The sequence below is a fragment of the Lagopus muta genome, chromosome Z, assembly GCF_023343835.1.
Source record: "Lagopus muta isolate bLagMut1 chromosome Z, bLagMut1 primary, whole genome shotgun sequence".
Classification (NCBI taxonomy): Eukaryota; Metazoa; Chordata; class Aves; order Galliformes; family Phasianidae; genus Lagopus; species Lagopus muta.
This window is the reverse complement of record NC_064472.1, coordinates 2,711,119-2,731,836: the sequence shown is the minus strand read 5'-3', so window position 1 is coordinate 2,731,836 and position 20,718 is coordinate 2,711,119. Positions and strand designations below refer to the sequence as shown.

The 20,718-nt window shown below is 45.7% G+C and overlaps 2 protein-coding genes across 3 annotated transcripts; both read right to left on the bottom strand.

The window, feature by feature from the left end:
• Positions 1 to 468: 468 nt before the first annotated feature.
• On the bottom strand, positions 469 to 7,516 carry HDHD2 (haloacid dehalogenase like hydrolase domain containing 2). 2 transcript variants are annotated; one of them, XM_048931644.1, is made up of 8 exons: positions 7,066 to 7,128; positions 6,546 to 6,648; positions 5,876 to 5,977; positions 4,672 to 4,880; positions 3,380 to 3,464; positions 1,855 to 2,071; positions 1,667 to 1,730; positions 469 to 1,213 (listed from the first exon to the last, which is right to left on the bottom strand). In XM_048931644.1, the coding sequence occupies exons 3-8, from the start codon at positions 5,974 to 5,976 to the stop codon at positions 1,110 to 1,112; spliced, it is 780 nt and encodes a 259-aa protein (XP_048787601.1). In that variant the 5' UTR covers position 5,977; positions 6,546 to 6,648; positions 7,066 to 7,128; the 3' UTR covers positions 469 to 1,109. The 2 variants fall into 2 exon arrangements, with proteins under 2 accessions (XP_048787601.1, XP_048787600.1); XM_048931643.1 differs by lacking the exon at positions 6,546 to 6,648 and having other exon boundaries at positions 7,066 to 7,516.
• A 2,028-nt stretch (positions 7,517 to 9,544) lies between these two features.
• IER3IP1 (immediate early response 3 interacting protein 1) lies at positions 9,545 to 11,091 on the bottom strand. Its single transcript, XM_048931653.1, has 3 exons — positions 10,960 to 11,091; positions 10,121 to 10,222; positions 9,545 to 9,742 (listed from the first exon to the last, which is right to left on the bottom strand). Exons 1-3 carry the CDS (start codon positions 11,048 to 11,050, stop codon positions 9,687 to 9,689), a joined length of 249 nt encoding a protein of 82 aa, XP_048787610.1. The 5' UTR covers positions 11,051 to 11,091; the 3' UTR covers positions 9,545 to 9,686.
• Between the last annotated feature and the right edge of the window lie 9,627 nt (positions 11,092 to 20,718).

The window sequence follows — 20,718 nt, the reverse complement described above, 5'->3', positions numbered from 1 at the left end:
CTTTCATTTAAGGCAAGCTTCCCATTCATTCATCACAATGATTTTTTGTTAACAAAGAATGAGCATGGCTCATTAACACAAACCTATATTTTCAATAAGCTTAATACTTCAGTACTGTATAATTACAATCTAGTAATTTAAGACTCAGGAGCACTATAAAACAACTGTAAAGGACTTTGATTATTACAGTTTGCAAATGGACCAGAAAAGCTATTTCCCATCATTACAGAGTTGGTTCATATTGGTGTGTTTAACACAGAGGAGAAGCAACACACACGACAGAATTAAATTTCATTTTACAGCTCTACTAACCAACTGTGTAAAACTTGAATATGTCCCCACGGCTCACAAAGGGTTTTTCCCATAACATTAAAAAGAAACAAAAGACAATAGTGACATTTTGGAACTGTAGCGTTAATAGGACCCTGCTGAAGTCTAACTTACTTTAAAAATTCAAAGTCTAAGGCATTTAATATCAGATTTTTGTTGGAGTACCATTCTTTTTAATAACAGCATCTAATTAAAACATCTGTACACTGCTGACACTTTTAATTTTATGCAAAATCTGAAAAACAAAAACCAGGATCTGGTCCAACGAGAGTAAAGATGCTAACAGTAGTTATTATTAACAATGGCACTATTTTAATATAGAAGTCACTTCTAGAGGCTCTTATCTCTGCCTTGAAATTAGAACAGAGAGATCACTGTAGACTGACTAAAGTGTTGTTAGGCTTTACAGTTTGAGTGCTTCCAGTGAGTTTTCCAGTTTTCAGAGTGGGCTTTCCATCAGCTATTTCATGGAAACTGAAAACAGAACTCTGTACCACGTTCCGTGCACCCTTCAGGAAAGCAGTTGTGCTGCAGCCTTCCTGTGCTACCTGTCCTGCCGATCATCCGAGGTCCCTAATCACTGCCTCAAGAAATGAGTGCAGGAAAAGAGCTGTGTTGTGACCATGATGGGGCCATGCACCACTACTCTTCCTTTCACACCTTGATGGGAAGGAGCTTATGGCTAGGTTTCTGATGAGCATGCACTGATCCTGTGACCTTAATTTTGGAAGCAAGAGTAAATTATGTGAACCAGGTGTTTCTTCAAACTATCCAACTTCTCATAGCAGATGCTCTAGGATATGTTCTACTGCCTCTGGGAAACTCTCACACGTTAAGTAAGGGGCTGGATTGATTTTGTTTTCATCCGCTGGTCGATATTTACCTAGAAGAAATGAACAAAAAGGTGCACTTACTCCTTTGGATTTCTTTTTTTTCCTCTAAAAATTGCAGCCTTCTGTGATCAGCAACAGTCACACATGACAACAGGAATGCCGATCTGCTGTCCTGCAACAACATCTCCCAGCTTTTCACTACAAGAGAAAGACCTTCCCTAGCCCATGGATCTATCAGAGTAATGCTGGTAATTCCTTCTGTCTGAAGGAACTGCCATATATAACTGCCAGCATAATTACTATGTGGAATGCCATCAAGGTCCTGAATGAACAGAGGTTACAGTGATACGACTGATTTTGACAATCAAAATGTTACAACAGTTCTCTAGGTTCCAGAGGCTCAGTGCACAGCTTTGTTTCGGGCACGTGAGCTGCCAGTACCCCGGACAAGATGATGGGACTCACCACTGTCTCATGAAATGACCAATTCATCACGTACTTACCAGTCCTGACCAAAATCCCACGCATGCCTGCATTCTGGGCCCCACCAACGTCATCCCTGCAGTCCTGGGATGGAAGAGAACAGTTAGGTTGTGGGCAGGGACACAGTTTCTCAACAAGGCTAGGGAGCCCCTCTGTACACTGGAGCTGAGCACTGCACTAGCAGGCAGGTAGTAGGGTCCCCACGTACATCACCAATCATGACAGCCTCCTCTGGGGCACAGCTAGTCCCTCGTAAAGCTTCCAGGAAGAACGTTTTTTCTGGCTTTCCCACCACTGTTGCTTTGACATCTGTGGCATATTCCAGTCCAGCTACAAAAGGTCCAGGTCCCAGAGCCAAGCCGTTTTTTTTCTTGAAATACCTGGCTTTATGTATAGCTATAAGAGGAGCACCATCCAAAATCAACCTGAAGGATGAAGAGGAAAATACGAAAAGTAAAGATATTTACAGCTGAAGTTCTGAGTCCTTTAAGTTGATGACAAAACAGCCACTGACTTTCATGGGGACCCAAATAGGTCTTCCAATGGCATTTAGAATCATGGAATCATAGCAAGCTAGCATTTATTTAGAGAATTAAGTAAAATTTCAGCAGAGATGGGTGTTCCTGTGAATCTCAGGTAGGAAATGGACCATTTTGCATTGATTTTCTATTTCCATATTGAAAAGGCACAAAGATATTAGGCACATTTATGTTCCACTGGATTCCCCAGTTAAGTATGCTTCAGAAACAGAGGTGGATTTGGGTTTTTTCCCATAGGCAAAAATCCCAAGTGGAAAACAGCTGCAAGCAACTGGTCACTGGATTCCCAACAGTTCCGTGTACCATAAAAGGGTTCTCATGTGCATCTCCCAGCTGGCCAAACTGTTAAAAACCTGCATGGAACATGGGACTGCCTGCAGCGAGTGGAGAAATGGAAAAGTAATTAAGAAATGACCATAACTTCTCTGATGTCAGTCAGCTCCTCATTTAATTATCACAAAATATTTCTATTGGATCAATGCATTCCAAAGCAAGCTGTCAGAAGAGAGTTGGCACATGTATCAGAGAGCAGCCAGCTATGTTCAATGGGAGGATGCCTCCAGGACACAGAAGGATTTAATCTGACAGTGGCACTACAACCACTTGCATTCAGCAGTTTACAGGAAGGATCTCGCCTGAGAGAATTCTTTTAAATGGCATCAAAATCCCATGTATATGAGAAAAGAAATTTAGTATCAGTCATTTCAAATGGTGCCTAGAGAATGGACTTACGCTACGTATTTTGTTTTGGGACTCGCGTCAGGTTGGATTTAGCCAGCCTCATGATAGACTTCAACCCAGCAGCTGCCTACTAGCCCAGTCATACTGGGCTCTTCACAGTCAGTGACTGAATTATCTGAGCAGTATAGGACGAGGCATGTGGTCCTGACACCAGGCTGAAGAAAAGTAGGATGCTGCCAGGCACTGATACTCCTTCAGACCAAACAAAGCTGACACCAGCAGAAGTTCCTCTGCCAACTTCCCTGTGAATGGGAAATGAGGGCTAGATGCAGCAAGAGACTCACATCCCAGCCTCTTCAAGTGGAAGCTAATGGTTAAGGGTGCAAACCCATAAAAGTTAACATCATCCTCACTGCGTAGTGGTGATATGGGAATATTTTCTGGCATTGTAGGAACAAGCAAGGAACCACTGTAGGAAAAGCACAAGACAACCACAAGAAGTGGCCGACTTACCGAAAAGCTTTATTCATCATGTCATAGTGAAAGTGTTCAGGAGCCAGTCCTATGACCACTGCATTGGGGTCATCAGTGGCGATCCCTGCAAAATCAGAACACGACAGTGATCATTTTGAATGAGCTGAATTTTGTTTGTACTTAGCAACAGACAGTCAGCAAATGCAACAAGTGAAATTGATCACTTTGCAGCAAAATTTAGCATTTTCTGACACAGATGTGTCTTGTAGACTGGCTTTATGTATTGTAGAAGTGAAGAAAAGCTTTGTAGAAAAGGCGTGGATCTATACACAGAATATTTTCTGCACTTTCACAGTGACAGCTCAAGCTCCTGGGTCTCCAGAGAGTACAATCAGAGCTGTTTCCTGCACACATCCTGCAGTGAGCTCAGACAGTAAAGCACAGCATGCAGAGATGCCACGTGGATTTGTGACACCACCCGAAAGCATCTGGGTCCATTAACCAAGAATGGATTACATTCATCCATCTGTGACCAACTTTACTGAGAGATTATCTAAGAATAATTCAATAGCAGTCACTAACAGGAATTTAAAATATTCTCCAGTGTACTTCAAAGTTTCAAGAGCAGCACTGAGTGTAAGCCAAAATGCCTGCAGAACAAAGAAACAAAACAACTCATACCCAAATCAAGCAGTGCATAAACTGTTGCCACTGTATTCTTTGTCATTTGACAGAGAATTAGCAACAACTACTGTAAAATTGATGGAAAGATCCCAGATATGTTAAGATTAAACTGATTTAACTTCAGTGAATTCTGCTGCTGTTTCAGCTGTTTCTAACCCCCCCCGAAAAAAGCCTTACTGAGAACACAAAACATTGCTGGGACTGTATTTCTCTGGATGTGATGTCAGATGGAACAAATGACTGGGTTTCACAGCTTTCATATTTACAGAGTTCTCCATGAGGTCTCCATGCAGCCTTCTCTTCTAGGCTGAACAAGCCCAGCTCCCTCAGCCTATCTTCATAGGAGAGGTGCTCCAGCCCTCTGAGAATCCTCATGCCCTCCTCTGCACCTGTTGGAACAGCTCTGCATCCTTCTTGTGCTGGGGGCCCCTGGATATTGGTAGGTACAATAAATCTCCAACAATCCAGTGATAAACATTACTTTCTACACTGTGAATTAATAACATGTGTAAAGTTCTATCTGAATTCCTGCCTATTTGAAGATTCTGACTGCCACTTGGAGCTGTGGAAGGGTGTCAAGAGGAGAGAGCCACGAAGACACACAGTGGTTCAACACCTCCTCCCGTGCTGCTCTCTGCCCACCTCACCTGTGAAATCAGGCAGGGCCTTCTCATCCACCAAGAGGAGCGGCCGCACCTGCTTCTGCTCCAGAAGATTTCTGGCTGCCGTCAGAGACGTGAAGATTTCATGTTCTGCAATGTCAAAGCCCAGTTTGGTCAGCCTCTCCAGCAGGTCCTTCTTGCACTCTTTGGTGGTGTTGGTCACGAACCGAATTGTAACTGGAGCGCCACGCAGCCTGACGGATGAAAAGCGAAGTCTCAACGCTGCAGAACACTTTGTTTACAGACTGCCCTACATATTACTGAACAGCCAAACCATTTTAGGAGACAATTTCAATGGCATCTCCTTTAATTATTCCCCTATCATCGCCATCTTCTGTTCGTTACTATAGAAACAAATGCTGGTATCAGGACTGTATGGAGTACATCAATATAAAGTTGGTCAATCTGGAAGTCTTGCTTGCACCTGCCACTTCTCTCTCATTCATTCTGCTGCACAGAAAAAAAAATGTACTGACCTTTCACAAGTGTGAACCAGCAAAAAACAAACAAGCAAAAATGTTTGTAAATATTTTTTAAAAAAACCTTTAACCTCAATACTGAAAGCTAACCCTAAAAATGGAATCTGTGCATTTATTTCCCAATCAAGTTGCAGGACTTTCATTTTGTCGTCTCTTTAGGGAGGACAATGGCATGGATTAACAAGATGCACTGAGTAGCGAATGGATATCCAACACTTCGGTCATGTTTAGTTCCTTACCATTGTACATCTTCAAAAAATAATGACTGACACACAATTATTTGTGGAAAGAACTGCAGTTTCCTAGTCCCTCTGTGAGATTTCCAACCAAACGATGGTCCAGCTTTGCAAAAGCTTAAAGCAGTCGATAAAACTCTAGTAAAAACTTTCCATGCTTAATTCAACCCTACCCATTCTTCCTGACTTACTCTTCCTACTGCCCATTCACCACTTCCTGTTGTTTTTCTTCAGCCTTTGCAAGATGAACTCTCCACAGAAATGGTGTCAGAACAACAACAGAAAGATTCCTGGGGTTGCACAGCCTGCTCTGCCCTCATCTAAGCCACGTGAAATTGATTCACTATGCCATCATTTCTTTAGACACCATTTTTTGAGAAGGAGAAGGCAAGACCTTCAGACCATTTCAAGAAGCATTTCTGTGCAAGCAGTCCTGGCACGACCTATCAGAGAGAACAGAAAGAGGCAACTTGCCTTTTAAGAGCTTCCTGCGCACCCGGCACGGCCGAGTCTTCGACGTGCAGCGTGCCACTGAGATCCACCAGGACAGCTTTCAGCGCGCGCCGAGCTGCCATCCTTCATCCCCAGGGAGAAGGGAAAGAAATGAAATGACAGAAAACTGGTTAGCAGACAATGGGTAATAAAAATAAGGAGCTCAGTTAAGCGCCTCATTGGTGCCAAGCCCGGGATTATTCAGAACATTACTCGTACTGTGAAATGGGCCCCTTCAGACAGAGAAATAAAAGGCAGCGTTTAAAAAAAAATGCATAATTGATGGGGTGGTATTTTCCCAAAGACTCTATATATGGAAATCAGGTGCTATTTGTTTGTTAACTGCCTTTCTTTTTCTGCGTCAAAAACTCTCTACGCAATGACGGCAGTTGGGAAGGGGATCATTAGGTCTGCGATTGCTGGTTCAAGGCCTCACGGAGCACATTGCAGCCAGTCCCAGCCACACCAGAGGTGCCGTTCAAGGGAAAACGAATACAGCCCTGCTAAGCTCCGACGATAAAGCTCAGAGCACTCTCAAAAAGCGGATGTCGTTCATTTTGTTCCTCGCAGTTGGATCTGCAGAAGGGACAGAGCAGTTGTGTGCCAGTTGTGTGGGGATTCTGCAGGCTATCAGCCTGGAGCTTCCTGGCACCTGGTGACTCTTTCTTGCAGAGGAGGCAGTCCAGCAGCTTTTCCGCGTTACAGAAATAGGTTGGAGAGATTCAGCGTGACACAGAAGCTTTGGCACTCCAAAGCTGGGGAAGAAAGCAGTCAGGTTACGTGTAAGTCTAAAAAGCTGTCATCGGAAAATACGATGTGACAGCTGTGCTGCGAGCCCTGCGGATTGAATCTGCAGCCCTGCTGAGCAAACGTCCAACATAGCAGCTTTCCTTCTGCCTGCCAGGCGGTAACGACCACCGACCCAACGGCTTCCATCTTCTGCTGAGCTGCTTCAGACAGACCACATGACTGCACGGGCTTGCTAGAACAGTGTGATTGAATAGACTGAACAGAACAGAACTGTGACTGGGTATATTTAATATCCCATCTGAAAAGGCTTAACACAGCGGCTTGGGTTGGAACGGACCCCACTGACAGCCACAGCAGCGGCACTCAAATCACACCCCGAACGGCTGGACCCCGACCCCGGCCCCTCCCCCCGCCGCACCCACCTGCCGCTCAGGGGTCCTCGCGGGGTCCTCACAACGCCGGACTGCCCTACAGAGCGCCGGTACGCGCGAGGACGGCGCCACGTTCGCGCAGGCAGTGCGACGGGCAGCCCGAGGGCGCCGTGAGGACCCGTGCGGGGCGCTGCGCCGTCACGTGTGAGGACGCGGGGGTTGCGGTGACGCTGGATGCGAGCACCGGCCTGCTAGTTCATTGGTGTTTATTCGCCGTTTGGCGCAGCACCGCATGAGATCCGAGGGGCAGAGGATGCGGATTGAAAGCCCGAACGATGCAGCGTCAGGGAAACGCGAATTTGGGATGCGCGCAGTTTGAGTCCCCGTTTTATCTCAGCGTCGCCGCCGCGCAGAGCTGCCGTTCCTTCTTGCTGCGCTCGTCTGATCTATTTCGGAATAATTAGCCACGTCTGTAAACCGTGCACTGAGACCTCAGCCTCCTGAGAGGGCAGGTGGAAGGAGGGCGAGGTCCTTTCTTTACCTCACTTTCAGAGCTGCAGCTCGTAGTCTTTAGCACTTTAAGAACCACTTTAAGACCGTACAGTTACAATGACGTGCCAGCAGTGCTGCAAACCAATGGGAGCATCCACCACTGCTGCTTCCCGAGCACTGCTTGGCCTGCCTTCTTCCCCACGCTGGAGTACAAGGCAGGCAGATTCTTTGCAAACTGTTACCTGTGTTTGAAGCTTTCCCCATATGCACCGTCCAGTTCCCATGAATCACTGAAACACAAAATCATTCGGGTTGAAAAAGGTCTCCAAGATCCCCAAGTCGAACCCCATAGCGTGCACCCCTGCTGTCCCCTGGTGTGTCCCCAGCTGCCACATCTCCATGGTTCTTTGCCACCACCAGAGATGGCGCCTCCACCAGTGAGGAGTGCTACCAGCACACCACTGCTCCTCAGAATGCATTTTTCCTAATATCCAACCCGAAGGAAGACAGATACACAAAACCAAGTGATCTAGACCATAACTTACCTCTTCCACAGAGGTTGCTGTAAGGAATCTTTTCCAACAGGCCTACCTATTCCAGAACCCAGCGTGACCCCTTTCTGCCTCTGGACATTGTTTTGGGTTCACTCCAAGGCCACAATACGACTTCATAGCAGCTCTCTGCTCTGAGCACGTGCTGAGGGTAAGAAAAAAGCCACGTGTTCTGAGAACAGTAGCTCTGCTACCAGGAGCTGGACAAAGCTGAGCTTAGAGATACTCCCACTGTGCATGGATACAAAGACTTAGGAAAGAGAGTGCTTAACTTAGAAATTCAAAATTTATTTATAAGTTTTCGCTAAAAAAAAAAAAAAAAAAAAAGGAAACAACATAGACTCTTCTCCTGGATATGCTCTACTCTGAAAAACACTGCAATTGGAGATCATTAAATTCATTTACACATAGTACAGATTATCCTTGTATACAACAACAGTGAATGCTACAGTTGCCAAGACGCCAGAAGAAGAGATGACAGACTGAGCTGCTTTAAAACAATGAACCTGCTGGCTTCCCTTTCGCCTTCCCTACCCTAATAATAAGCTAAATCAACTTCAGACACTTGATCAAAGATGAAAAGACACAAAGTCTAACTTTTCTAAGAAGTTATTGGAGTATTGGGCATCGTAAATTCATGACTGCTACCTAACACCAGGCCGAACGCAGCGTTAACTGAGGCCACCTCCTTACTGTGGTCATCTCTAATTTATCTGTGAAAGAACTGCAGGATTCTCACTTTCAGTACGCAGTTAAGTGAAAGGAAGACAGAGAGAAGCAGCAGCCTGCAAATTCGCTGTTTTTAGCAAAGAACTGCATTTGGAAAGGTATTCCTCCCACATTACCGGACAACCTCCAAACAGAGCAGCTCCCCATTCCCAACACACTGCTCAGCCCAAAGGCTTAACACACAGAAAAAATAACAGTGCTTGACAGAACAGTAACAAATACTAAACGTGAACAGGACCTGCTAAATAAACACAGAGTTGCCTTAATTTAGGTACAGCTTTTTTAGATTTTGCATAGCAATTGCTCCTATTTTCAACCTGTTTCACACTGAACATCATTGATCTGAGAAAAATCCTAGCTTTGGTCAGACCAGGAAAAATCTGTTACTAATTTGTGCTAAATCACAAATTTGCCCATCTTCATTTCACCTCCTGTGGTACTTCAATAATTTATAACACGTTTGGAGCCTAACTCGTATTCCCTTAAAACAGAACTATGGCAATAACTGAAATAAAAACCGCTGTAATTTTTAAATTCAGAAACAAACTGGGAAGCAATCTCAATGCTAACTCTCAATGCTAACCGAAGGAAGTTCATCCCTGAGTAACAAGACACTTCAAACCTGCTTCTACCTACAGCCACCACGATATGTCACTGACACCAGCAGACCTCGTCACAATCCAACAGATTTGCAGCGTTGTTGCGTGGATCCCATTACCTTGTTTAATGAAACTGAAAGTGAACATTAGGAAATAGGATAAATACAAACAGTGTCTTTTATTATTTTAAGTTCAACGGCAAACTGACAGTTAAACCGTGCTGTATCCCCGGAAAACTCAGAGCAATGAGGCTAGCAATTCGCTTCTTTGGATGTCCAAAAGATTTTGCCAACAGGAATCTTCAACCGAACAAGAGGAGGAGCACAATTGTCACGGAGTTCACAGCTATCAGTGGCACTGTAGAGAAAACAAGAGGAAGTTTGAACCTGTTTCCTTCTGTGCATCACAAACTGATGCAGTTTCACAGTGTCACCCTTCAGGGAGCAAAATCAATGTCTGTTGAAGACATTTCCCTACGCAGAGTCGGGATCAGTGGAAGGAGCCAGGACCATGGCCTGGTGTTTCTCCACTTTCTCTCTGCCTGCCTTTAGCACGATTCAGAAGAAATTTCGTGGTGAGCAAGACAATATTTGCTACAGGATGACAAACAGAAACAGCAGAACAGCAGCTGTTTGTCAAAAGGAAGGGGCAAATGCTGCCATTATTTCCTTAAAGCACAGCAACAGAGCTTCACAGGCAGTGGCTGCTCGTACCAAACGACCGCCGTCATCTCACCTCTCATCACGGTCCGTATGGATCGAATGAGGTTCGTCAGCTGTGCTTTGATTCCCGGTTCCTCTCCGAATCCTCCAATCCCTTGATCGCTTCCCCAGCCAACTGCGCACCGTAAGAACAGCCACGTTAAAAAGCAAAGAACAACAACCACCCCAGAACCGTCCAACAGATGCAATCTATCAGCAGTATCAGTGCCGTGAGCTGGAAGGGACACACACACACACATTGTGGAGCCCAACAAACACAAACTCTGCATCTGAGAGCTGTGCCCTGAGCCCCAGAAGATCTGGGGAAGGCCCTTTTCCAAGCGGCCAACCTGCCCTCCCCACAGAGCCCATCTGAAGGCAAACAAAGCTGTGGCATGCACGGCGGGACGCTCCAGATGGAAAGACCAGGAGCTCTGGAGACAGCGCTGGGGATTTTCTCGTCCTGCTTTGGCCTGGTTTGGAGAAATGAGGGCAAAAGCAGGAAACAGGGAGCCCTGTTACAAGGAATGGCGGCAGTCTGCAATTCTGCTCTGTGGCTTCTCCCTGCTCTGCGCTTTGGGTTTCTTTTGTTAAGGAGGAAAGCAGCGTTCACCCCATGTCAGCATACTGACACAGAGAGGGCATGGCGGGAGTAAATAGGAAAAGGCGTAAAGAGAGTGGAAAAAGGCAGGCGCAGAGCCGGCAGGAGGGATGCTGAGCACAAAATCCAACCGCAGGGCGAACGCAAATCCCAAAGCATCGCGTCTCTCCCCCTCCCCCCAATTTCTAAGCGGGACGCGAGCAGAAGGGCCCGGCAGCCACCTCCGGGCATGGCCGGGGGGCCGGGAGGCGGTGGGGGCAGGGGGTTCTCACCGTGGCGAAGGAAGCGCTCCTCGTGCAGCACGGCGATGGCATTGACCACCAACAGCCCGGCCTGCAGCAGCGCGTACAGCGTGAACGCCATAGTGAGGCGGGGCACGGACGTGGCGGAGAGGGCGGGGCCTGCGGGAGTGGGCGGGGTTTAGTGGCGGAATGGGCGTGGCCTGTAGGCAATGGGCGGGGCATGATGGAGTGGGCGGGGCATGGTGGAGTTGGTTGTTCACTGCAGAATGGGCGTTGCCTATGGTGGAATGGGCGTGGCCTTTGGGAGTGGGCGGAGTCGGGGGCAGTGCGGGGGGAGTTAGGAGGGGTGAGAGCCGAGTGCAAGGAGGAACTGGGGGAAAATGACTTTTTAATTTGCTTTAAATTCCCTGTAATGCGCTGCTCTCTGTGAGTGGGCACTTGCTTTGTTGCTCACGTCGCTCGTTGCGGCTCATGGGGCATTGTGTGACTCCAGTTCTAATCTCTCAACAATCAAACGTACCATGAGCTCCTTCCTTGGGCAGCAATAGAAGTGTGACTTGTTTAGGGCACAGCAATTGGCATCATCGCCATGATAAGACTCACAGTCGGGACGCAGCTCTCGGTAATGGATTTTGGATTTGGGCAGTGCTGTTTGGGATCCAGGGATGGACTCAGTGATCCCTGTGGGTCCCATCCAACTTGACTGTATGATTTTGTGACTCTGTGATATAGTTTTATGCTCTAAATAATCATTACCAATACATTAGTACTGTGTTCAGGCCTGGGGCTCCCAGTACAAAAATGTGGAAGCTGCTGGGGCAGGTCCAGAGCATCCGCAGAGGTGCTCAGAGAGCTGGAAACCTGTGCAGTTAAGGAAGGCTGAGGGAATTGGGCTTGTTCAGCCCAGAGAAGGTTCCAGGAAGACCTCACTGCAGCCATCGGTACTTCAAGGGAGCTTAACTGACAGGTGAGAGACTGAGTTTACATGAGCAGATATTGATAGGACAAGGGGAATGGCTTTAAACTAAGGAGGGCAGATTTAGGTCTGATGTGAGGGGGAAATTCTTTACCCAGAGGATGGTGAATCCCCAGCACTGCTGCCCAGTGCTGTGGGTGCCCCATTCCTGGAGGTACCTGAGGCTGTGGATGGGCTCTGGGCAGGCTGAGCTGGGGGGCAGCCAGCCCACGATGGGGTCTCTGTGATGTTTCTTCCAACATACAGTGACAGATACTAGAGGTCACTGACAGGCATGTCTGGTAGCCACTAGCATCAAGTGGAATTTCCTGGGCTACCTCCTACAGCATCCTGTCTATCTCTAGCTGCTGACCTCAATGTTTAGACTAATGTTTAGAATTACAGTGCTGGAAAAAAAAAAAAAAAAAAAAGTTTTTTTTAAAAGAAGTATTTAAGTTATGGCTTATTATTTTTTTTACCCATCATTAAGATGTGTTTCCAAAGAGCAGCTACTGTAATGCTTACATAAACTTGACGTGATTTTCCCCTTTCCAAAATCCATCATGGCAATTCAACACCCACACGAGTCTTAGATCTGAACCATCACACTGCGTGGTGGGGGGAAAACCAGACAAAGCTGCTGCATTAGGAGGAAAGCAGTTCTTTTCCTCATTAAGGTGTTATGTTTCATTGCAGTAAATTCCTCCGATGTCATCTGCAGAGTGCAGTCCATCACCATAAGGAAGAGTTCAAAACCACCCTACAGATGCCAGAGGATTACAGCTGAGGCTGGGGTAGTATTGAGAAGACCTTGCTATTTTTCATTCTTTTACATTTGGCATTGGTTTATTGTTCAATATCATCAAACAGAACACATTTCCTGGGGCTAAACCATCCTCATCTCCTCCAATGAGACTAAAACTTCTAGCATGCATGTTGTCAAGATTATGTTGCTTTATTCCTGGTGAGCAAAGAAAAAAAGTAAAACAAATGCAAAATTCAGAACCCACACATCCATTTATTGGTGCTATTTCCTAAGTTCATTGTGCTTGGCTACCTAAGCACAGCAATCTCTGATTGCTGTTTGTTGTCTGGTGCGTACATAGACATTATCCTGGTCTCCATGTGTTGGAATTCCATACTGGAGGTAAGAAAGGGAATAAGAGATACAAAAATTTATTCTCTGAAAGAGCGTTGATGCAGTGGCACAGACTGCAGGGAGGTGGTGGAGCCCCTATCCCTGGGGGTGTTCAAGAGCCATGGAGATGTGGCACTTGGGGATGTGGTCAGTGGGCATGGTGGGATGGGTTAGGGTAGGGCTTGGAGATCCTAAAGGACTTCCAACCTTCATGATTCTGTGATTCTATGATTCTATGAAAGAAAGTTTGGTTTCCACCTCAGTTGAGTTGCTCAAATTGTCACTTTGGTGATTGAAGAAGGAATGAACGATGCCAAATTCCTTTTGGGGGAACACTCATTGGCCAGAGGACTTTCCTCCTGCTTCCTCTGGAAAACAATGCTGGAGGTAGGCCACAAAAGTTTGTAAGATAAATGGAAAATTACATACCCTACAGGCAGTGAACTGATCAACCCCCTCTCCATGCCAGATCCCAGGGGCTGGCCTGTTCCTTGTACCTGAGTGGGGAGAACAAGCTCATTCCTCAGCAAGCTGATGTCACACCAGAGGCAGAGGTCACCGGTGCTGTAGCTCTTAGCTTAAAGATTAATAGATAGTATCTTCCTTCGGATTGTAAAGATGGACAGATTAAAAAAGACGTCACAGACCTGGAGATTTGACCTGCAGTGTGTCCAATAGTGTTGGCACAGCCACAGTCACATAGCTTGTTAGGAACCATGGATAGAAGGCTAAAATTTGTGTGTGAATCAGAAGGATTTGGGAATCACCCTAATTACCTGAATAAAAATCACCTGAAATTCCTCCATGTTTTTTTCTCATGACTCATTCAACAGAAAGAGATAATATGGAGAAAAGTAAATCTATAGTACATTTCTAATACATCACTCCACAAAGATAAGGTGAGTGAATCCATACCTTTTCTCCCCTTCCAAAAAAAAAAAAAGAAAAAATCAAAAATCCCCAGTTTTCTTTTTTTTCAATACTGGTGTCGTACAGGTTGGCAACCTGAAGTCATGGTGGATAAAATGTAGGACACACCAGCCCATGGCTTGCCAACGTGCACCCCAGAACCTTTTGTGCATGTTTGTCTCCAGAATAAAGCAGCTGACAAGAGGGGCCATCACTGCTCCAGTGGTGAATTCGGGGGAGTGATCGGCACAGCAAAGGAGAACGGGAGCTCAGAAACGGAAATTGCCTCTTCTGCACCTCCAGTGGGCCTGCTGGAAGCGTGACTCAGATGCACGGGGCCAGGCAAATTCACTGTTGAAATCTTATCAGAGCAGATGTTGGTCACCGCAATGTTTTCCATGGCAACTGTGGGTGCACTGAGATCCTTGGAAGAGTAATGTGGAGTGCAGCGGCTGTGAGACAGAAATGGAACAAAGCCGATCGCTGAGTATCACATCATGGGGAGCCATTTGCAGTTTGAACCCAATCCAGTTTATAAGAGGATATAATCAACAGCAGTGTGGTACTGGTGATAAGATTAATCACAGAGATGTCCTTTCCCTCTTATCTTTTTGTCCTTTTAACACAAAACACTTTTTCTGATCCCATCTCCCTCCTCCATTTGGCCATAGCTGCATTCAAACTGAAGCTCAACAAAACAAAATTTTTGTTTGGAGAGACTTCTCAGAGCGCATTTTCTATTTTTTTCCACGTGGAAATAAGCATCTCAAGGAATGTTCCTCATCTCGTGACTTTTTGAAAAAAAGGCAGTGGTGAGAAATTAAGGGTCGCTTCATTTTCCTCAGTAAAATGTCACTGTGTATCTCCATGTATAAAACCTGGGCAGCAGCTGAAGAACTTGGAGTCAGAATAGTTCATGTCTACGTATCTCATTTAACCTCTGGTTATGTATAGATTTAGGATTTTTTAGTATTTGTCAGATCTGGAATATTAATCTCAATTTAAGTGGAATCTAAAGAGTTCGTAGGTCCTCTTTAGAATCATAGAATAGAATCATAGAATCCTTAGAGTTGGAAGGAACCTCTGGGGGCCGTCTAGTCCAACTCCCCTGCAATGCACAGGGACACCGCAGCCCCCTCAGGTTGCCCAGAGCCTGATCCAACCTGGCCTTGAAAGTCTCCAGAGATGGGATGCAGCCCAGGATATGGTTGGCTTTCTGGGCTGCAAGGGCACATTGCTGGCTCATGTCCATCTTCCCATCCACCAGTACCCCCAGGTTCAGCAGGGCTGCTCTTAATCCTTTCGTCCCCCAGCTTCTATTGCTAGTGAGTACAACTTTAACTCAACTCAACCTTCCAACTCAAATGTGGAGTGCCTGCACTTGGAGACATAGTTGGTGGGCATGATGACAATGGGTTAAGGTTAGACTTGGCAACCTGAGAGGTCTTTTCCAACTTTAACGATTCTATGATCACTGCCCACATTTCTTTGGAGAGCCCAGATCGTCTCCTCTGCCACAGCACTCACCTCTGGAAAATTCTCACTATGACACTGATCACAAAGAGCAGCAGCAGACCTCCACAGAGAGACAACATGACGATTTCATAAATAATGGGTGACGAACCTTGAAGAGCAGATGGAAACCACAGGTGAGATTTGTCAATGAACAGCTTTAGGAAATGCAGCTTTCTGGGAAACTGTCACAGGTTCTTTTCCTGCAAATTGTAGGTGGAGGGTGTAATGGCCTGAGTTTGCACTGGAGAGGTTCAGGATTGCAATTAGGAACAATTTCTTCTCAGAAGGAGTGAAAACACACTGGCACTGCTGCCCAGGGAGTGGAGGAGTCACCGTCCCTGGAGGTGTTCAAGAACTGTGGAGATGTGGGAGTTAGGGACGTGGTCAGTGGGCATGGTGGCTTGAATTCCCCCATGCGCACCCATCTCCAAGCTTTTCACTCCCCCATTCTCTTGTGACAGCTCGTTTCATTTCCACTGTCCTTCCCTCTCTAAAACTTCAACAGAGATAGATTGAATACAGCTCATTCATTCGTTCCTTTTGAGCCCACTCTCTGATAAATCCTCAATGTTTGACAGCACTGCTATTACTTGGGGCCTCTCGGAGCTGTTACCTCACCAACAAACACAGCAACAGTGATTTTAAATGCCAGTGGAAACAAACAAGAAAATAAAGCACCTTCTTCCTTGGACAGGGGAGTGGTGTGAAAACCTTCTTCGGCATCATGAAGCATCCTGAAAAGGCAAGCCAGCACTCAGGTCACATTTTAACGTTTGAAATCAGTGTATCTGTTATAGATCCCTGTGAGCCCTCGGGATATTTCACCATCTCTAATGTGAATTATCTTTACAACTTCCTTGTGAGATAGGAGCATTACAGTAACACGGTTTTGCAGACATGGAATTAAAGCACAGAGGAGCTGAGGGACAAATCCCACAAACAGAATTTAATCTGACACCAAAAACTGGAATGTTTCTTTTAAGGTGGTAAGAGAAATAAGCAATGTGGGCACACATTACTTCCAGCTTGCATGCGTGATGCAAAGGCTTCCATTCACTCTTTTACTCCCTTCTAGTTCCTTTTTCAGGATAGGAATAAAATGTGCAATCGCAGGCTGTATTCTATAACATTCATTTTATTAATACATTAATAAACTGTCCACTGGTGTGCTCTTGGGTATCAGAACAGCTTGTTTGTAATGACTTTTATGCTACACTTTCAACTCTATTCTCATTGCGCAAAAAAAAGGTTTAAGCTGAAGTGGAATTGTTGTGAAAAATCTGTGTAGCCACAGGTTGTGTAAGAAAATCTGGGTACCTGAAGAAAACACTGCTTTATAGGAAAAAAAAAAAGATCTTATAAACCAAAGTCACCCTCACTTTTATACGAGGCATGGTACCAGCTCTGAAATGATGCTCAGAATGAAATCTCATAGGTCACCCGCATCAGAGTAGTCTGCAACAACTCCTATTAGGGAGTCCCTCCAGATTCCCATGGCACAGTCTGACTCACATTGAAAGATGTCCAAAGAAGCCCCTCCATCCCACCCTTCAGCGTGAAAATGTTACAAAATAAGCCGTGGCCATTTAAATCTAGAGCAGACTGAGAAGAAAAATAACAAATTTCTGGGTTACCTTGTGGCTGCTGGAGATCCTTGCATCGACACCAGGCTGGTATGACCAGAAATGAATGTCAATCTGATCTGAATGGTTCCAGACTAATTGCTCACTTCATTTGCCGCTGCTGATTGTTTTATTTCCTCCATGTTATCCTTTCTTTTTTTTTTTTTTTTTTTTTTTTAGGGCGGAATAATCTCCTCCTTTCACAGGCAGTTAATAAAGTGTGGAGGTGGATTAAAGATAGGCTTTACTCACTGTCCTTTTGTGAAGCAATTCCTTGCTTGCAGAGCAGTTGATGCAGCTGGACTCCACCTCCAGGCCTCCAGAGCTTTCCCCAAGCACTGGGCTCCTTCCAGCAGCCCCTCATGCACCCTCTCCTGCTGCAACAAAGCTGCCTCTGTTGTTTGCATCCAGAAGTCTCTGCAGAAATGTGCCGCATCCCGGGACCTTTGGGTCATTTCCAGCAGGATTGGTGGAGGTCCCTTCCTGGTTTGAAACCCAATCAGCTAAGAAGGCTCCTGGCCAAGGGGCAGCTGCAGGAGCACAGAACTCTGAACCCTGACTTCGTTTTCTGGTGCTACACGGACCAGTCTGGCTTTCACGCTGAAAGGAGCAGTGTTAGAATCATAGACTTCTAGAATCATTAAGGGTGGAACCCCACTGCCCACTAGCCGTATCCCTCATTGAGCAGCTGTCAAGCTGCTTCTCCATGATGGCCAAGTTCTGGGCTGCTGGAGAAGGGCTGAGATTGAAACGTGGTTTATTTTGGTGTTGGCTTAGCTTATTCTTCATTGTACCACGAGCAGGGTGTTGTGAATCTCACCGTGCAGCGCTCGCCTCTTCCCACACCTCCTCCAGGGAGGTGGCATCCCTGCAGATCAGGACCTCCTTTTTCTCCCTCCTTGCTGCTGGAGCTCAGCTGGCAACCTACACAGAGGTTTGTTGTGTTTTTTTTTTTGGCAGAAAAAAACTTCATCACTGCTCAAAGCATTTTTGCTTTGTGAGCAGAGAGGGTGGGGTGCTGCAGGGTGGAGACTCCTTTTTCCATCTGTACACTTTGGTGTTTTGGGCTGGCAGGTGAGCAGGGCTTTCAGAACAATGGAGACCAAAGCTTTTTTTTTTTTTGCAGCATGCAGGTAAACAGCCACAAAAGAACTACAGCTCCTCCTGCAAGTATCAACAGCACCAAAGCAGCTCTTCACAGCCCTTCCTCACAATCTTTTTTTGTGAATACAACTTCACCCTGAATGCATGTACTTTCAGAGTATAGTTTCGTTCTGCTTTGAAAGCCAGTGGAGCAAAAGTGCTGAGCCAGTGCTGATCTTTGCTTCCATTAATTCCTTTTTTATACAGCCCCAAACATGCAGATTTGCTGAGAAGGTACTGTTTTTTGTCTACTACTAAATTTATCCAAAATTTTTGATGCAACAGCCTGAAAGGGCGGTTGGACTGAATGACCTTTGAGGTCATTTTCAACATTGGTGTCTCTATGGTTCTAAAGTTTTACATAAAAATTATGGGAAGAAAACATTTGGAGGAAATCTATGGTCTTGGAGATGCTTTGAAAGCACCTAAATTTACTGTTCTGGATGGGAGAAATTTGTTCCTATGTTGTGAGCAAGGGAAAGCTTGTACCTCCATGCTTTTGCTTGGTGCTGAAGTATCACAGAAGCAAACGGTTTGGGAGTTGGATCCTGGAGAAGCAGCAGCACGTCTGAAGGGCAGAGCTTGAAATGGTTTGGAGGTTTGTGTTGGAGGGGGAAGACCAGTTCTGTGTAAGAAAAAGGGATAATTATCTGCTAATGAGCTTTCTGCATGTATTTATTATTCATCCAAATACTCCAAAAATTCAAATCACAGCTCAAAATGCAGTCTGCCTTGTGTTTAATTTGCATTCTTGGAGGATTGGACAAAAGAAAGGCTAAAGCCAAGATCTGCAGTACCTCTCACCTGTCGTGTTAGTGGCTGTAGAAGTTGAGATTTGGTTAAGTGTAGATTTTTTAGAGGTACTGACAGGCTGCATGTAACAAAAGCTGAATGTGTATGGATTTGCTACTCTATTAAGCTACCCAACACCCATGAAAATAGCTCACCAGCAAGCTCTTACCTTTCATCCCTGCATGGCCACCTCCCATGGGTAAGGCTGTGGACGTGGGCTGACTCGCCATGCCAGGCTCCCCAGGATGTCTGCAGCTCACCTATCAGGGCCACCATCATAATACACGGTCTGACTTTTAGCTGTGCTGTGTGGAGCCAGGAGCTGGGCTCAGTGATCCTTAGGGGTCCCCTCCAACTCGGGATATTGATTCTATGATTCTATAACTATCTGCAGAGTTGCATTCAGTACAAGCAGTGTTAGGATAGGCACACAGGTCATCCTACATAGGTCATCCTACAGGTCAGCTATGTAGGTCATCCTCTTTCTTTTCCTTATGACACCAGCTGGTGAAAAAAAACCAAACAACACATTGAGGGTTGAGTCTGCAGGGCACAACAGCTTACTGCAGTGTGGGGCACCTCATCATTTTAACATGTACCGTTTTGTCGCAAGAGGAAAGCAAACAAGAGCCAGTGGGCGATAAGAAGTTTCATGGGATGTTTGTTGAAGGAGAGCTGCTTAGGCGGTGGCTGCTCTGTGTTTGTTTTCTAGGATCACATTCTTGTGCTTTATCGGTGTGAGGGATGAGTTTTTAATTCAAGAGATTTTGTTCACGCTTCACCAGCTTTCCACCTTCACATTTGCAGCGGAGATCTGCAGGTTATTTATCAACAAGGCAAGTGGTGCTTCTGTTTTCTGTCTGGGAGCTTAGCATAAGTAACAAAGCAAGAGCTCAAAGTTGAAGTTTGAACATTAAATTAGAATCGTATTAGTTAAATATCCTTCATTTGTGTGAGCTATGCAGTTAGTGCACGCTGGTTACTTTTGCAAAACCAACATTGTGGAAGCACAGCTCGCAGTGGAAAACATGATGGGCTGAGCTCTACTGAACAGAACAGAGCAATAGAAAGAAGCAATAAATCTGCTGCAAATCCTTTGTGTCTGCTCCTGGGGTTGAACACATGGTGGGAGACAACAGGCTGCTCCGCTCACCTGACCACATCCAGGAGCTCTGGCACTCTGAGGCCATTAAGGCAGTAATTTCTTATTGAGCAATGGGATTGCTTTATGTCTGGGCAAAAGTTTTGATCTGTAGTGGTAAGACATTTTACCACGACACTACAGAAGAGTTCATTCTTCACAGAAAAGATTGGAAAACATCACTGTGTCACTCTACACTATGATCTATATGATATCCTGTGTCCTGAGTTCTTTGCAGATATTTCCCCATCTCACAAGGGATACAGCTGGTCAGAAAAAGGCAGAGGAAAGCTGTGGGATTGCTTCTGTTGGAGGAGCAACAACAACTCGTTGGAAGAAAGACAACCAGAGAGGCTCAGTGGCTGCCTATGAAACCATTTTGGCATAGAGAAGGTGGGCAGGATTGACAAGGACTCAGCTGGCAGCTGACATTGTCAGGCCTATGAGCTGAAGTACTTCTAAACAGCTATTCTTGGGGACAAATTTCCCCATCTTTTTCTTTTTTCCAGGGGAATAAGCACAGCATTGAATTACAGAGAAGCTCAGCTATGATCTCATAGTTTTCTTTGTTTTA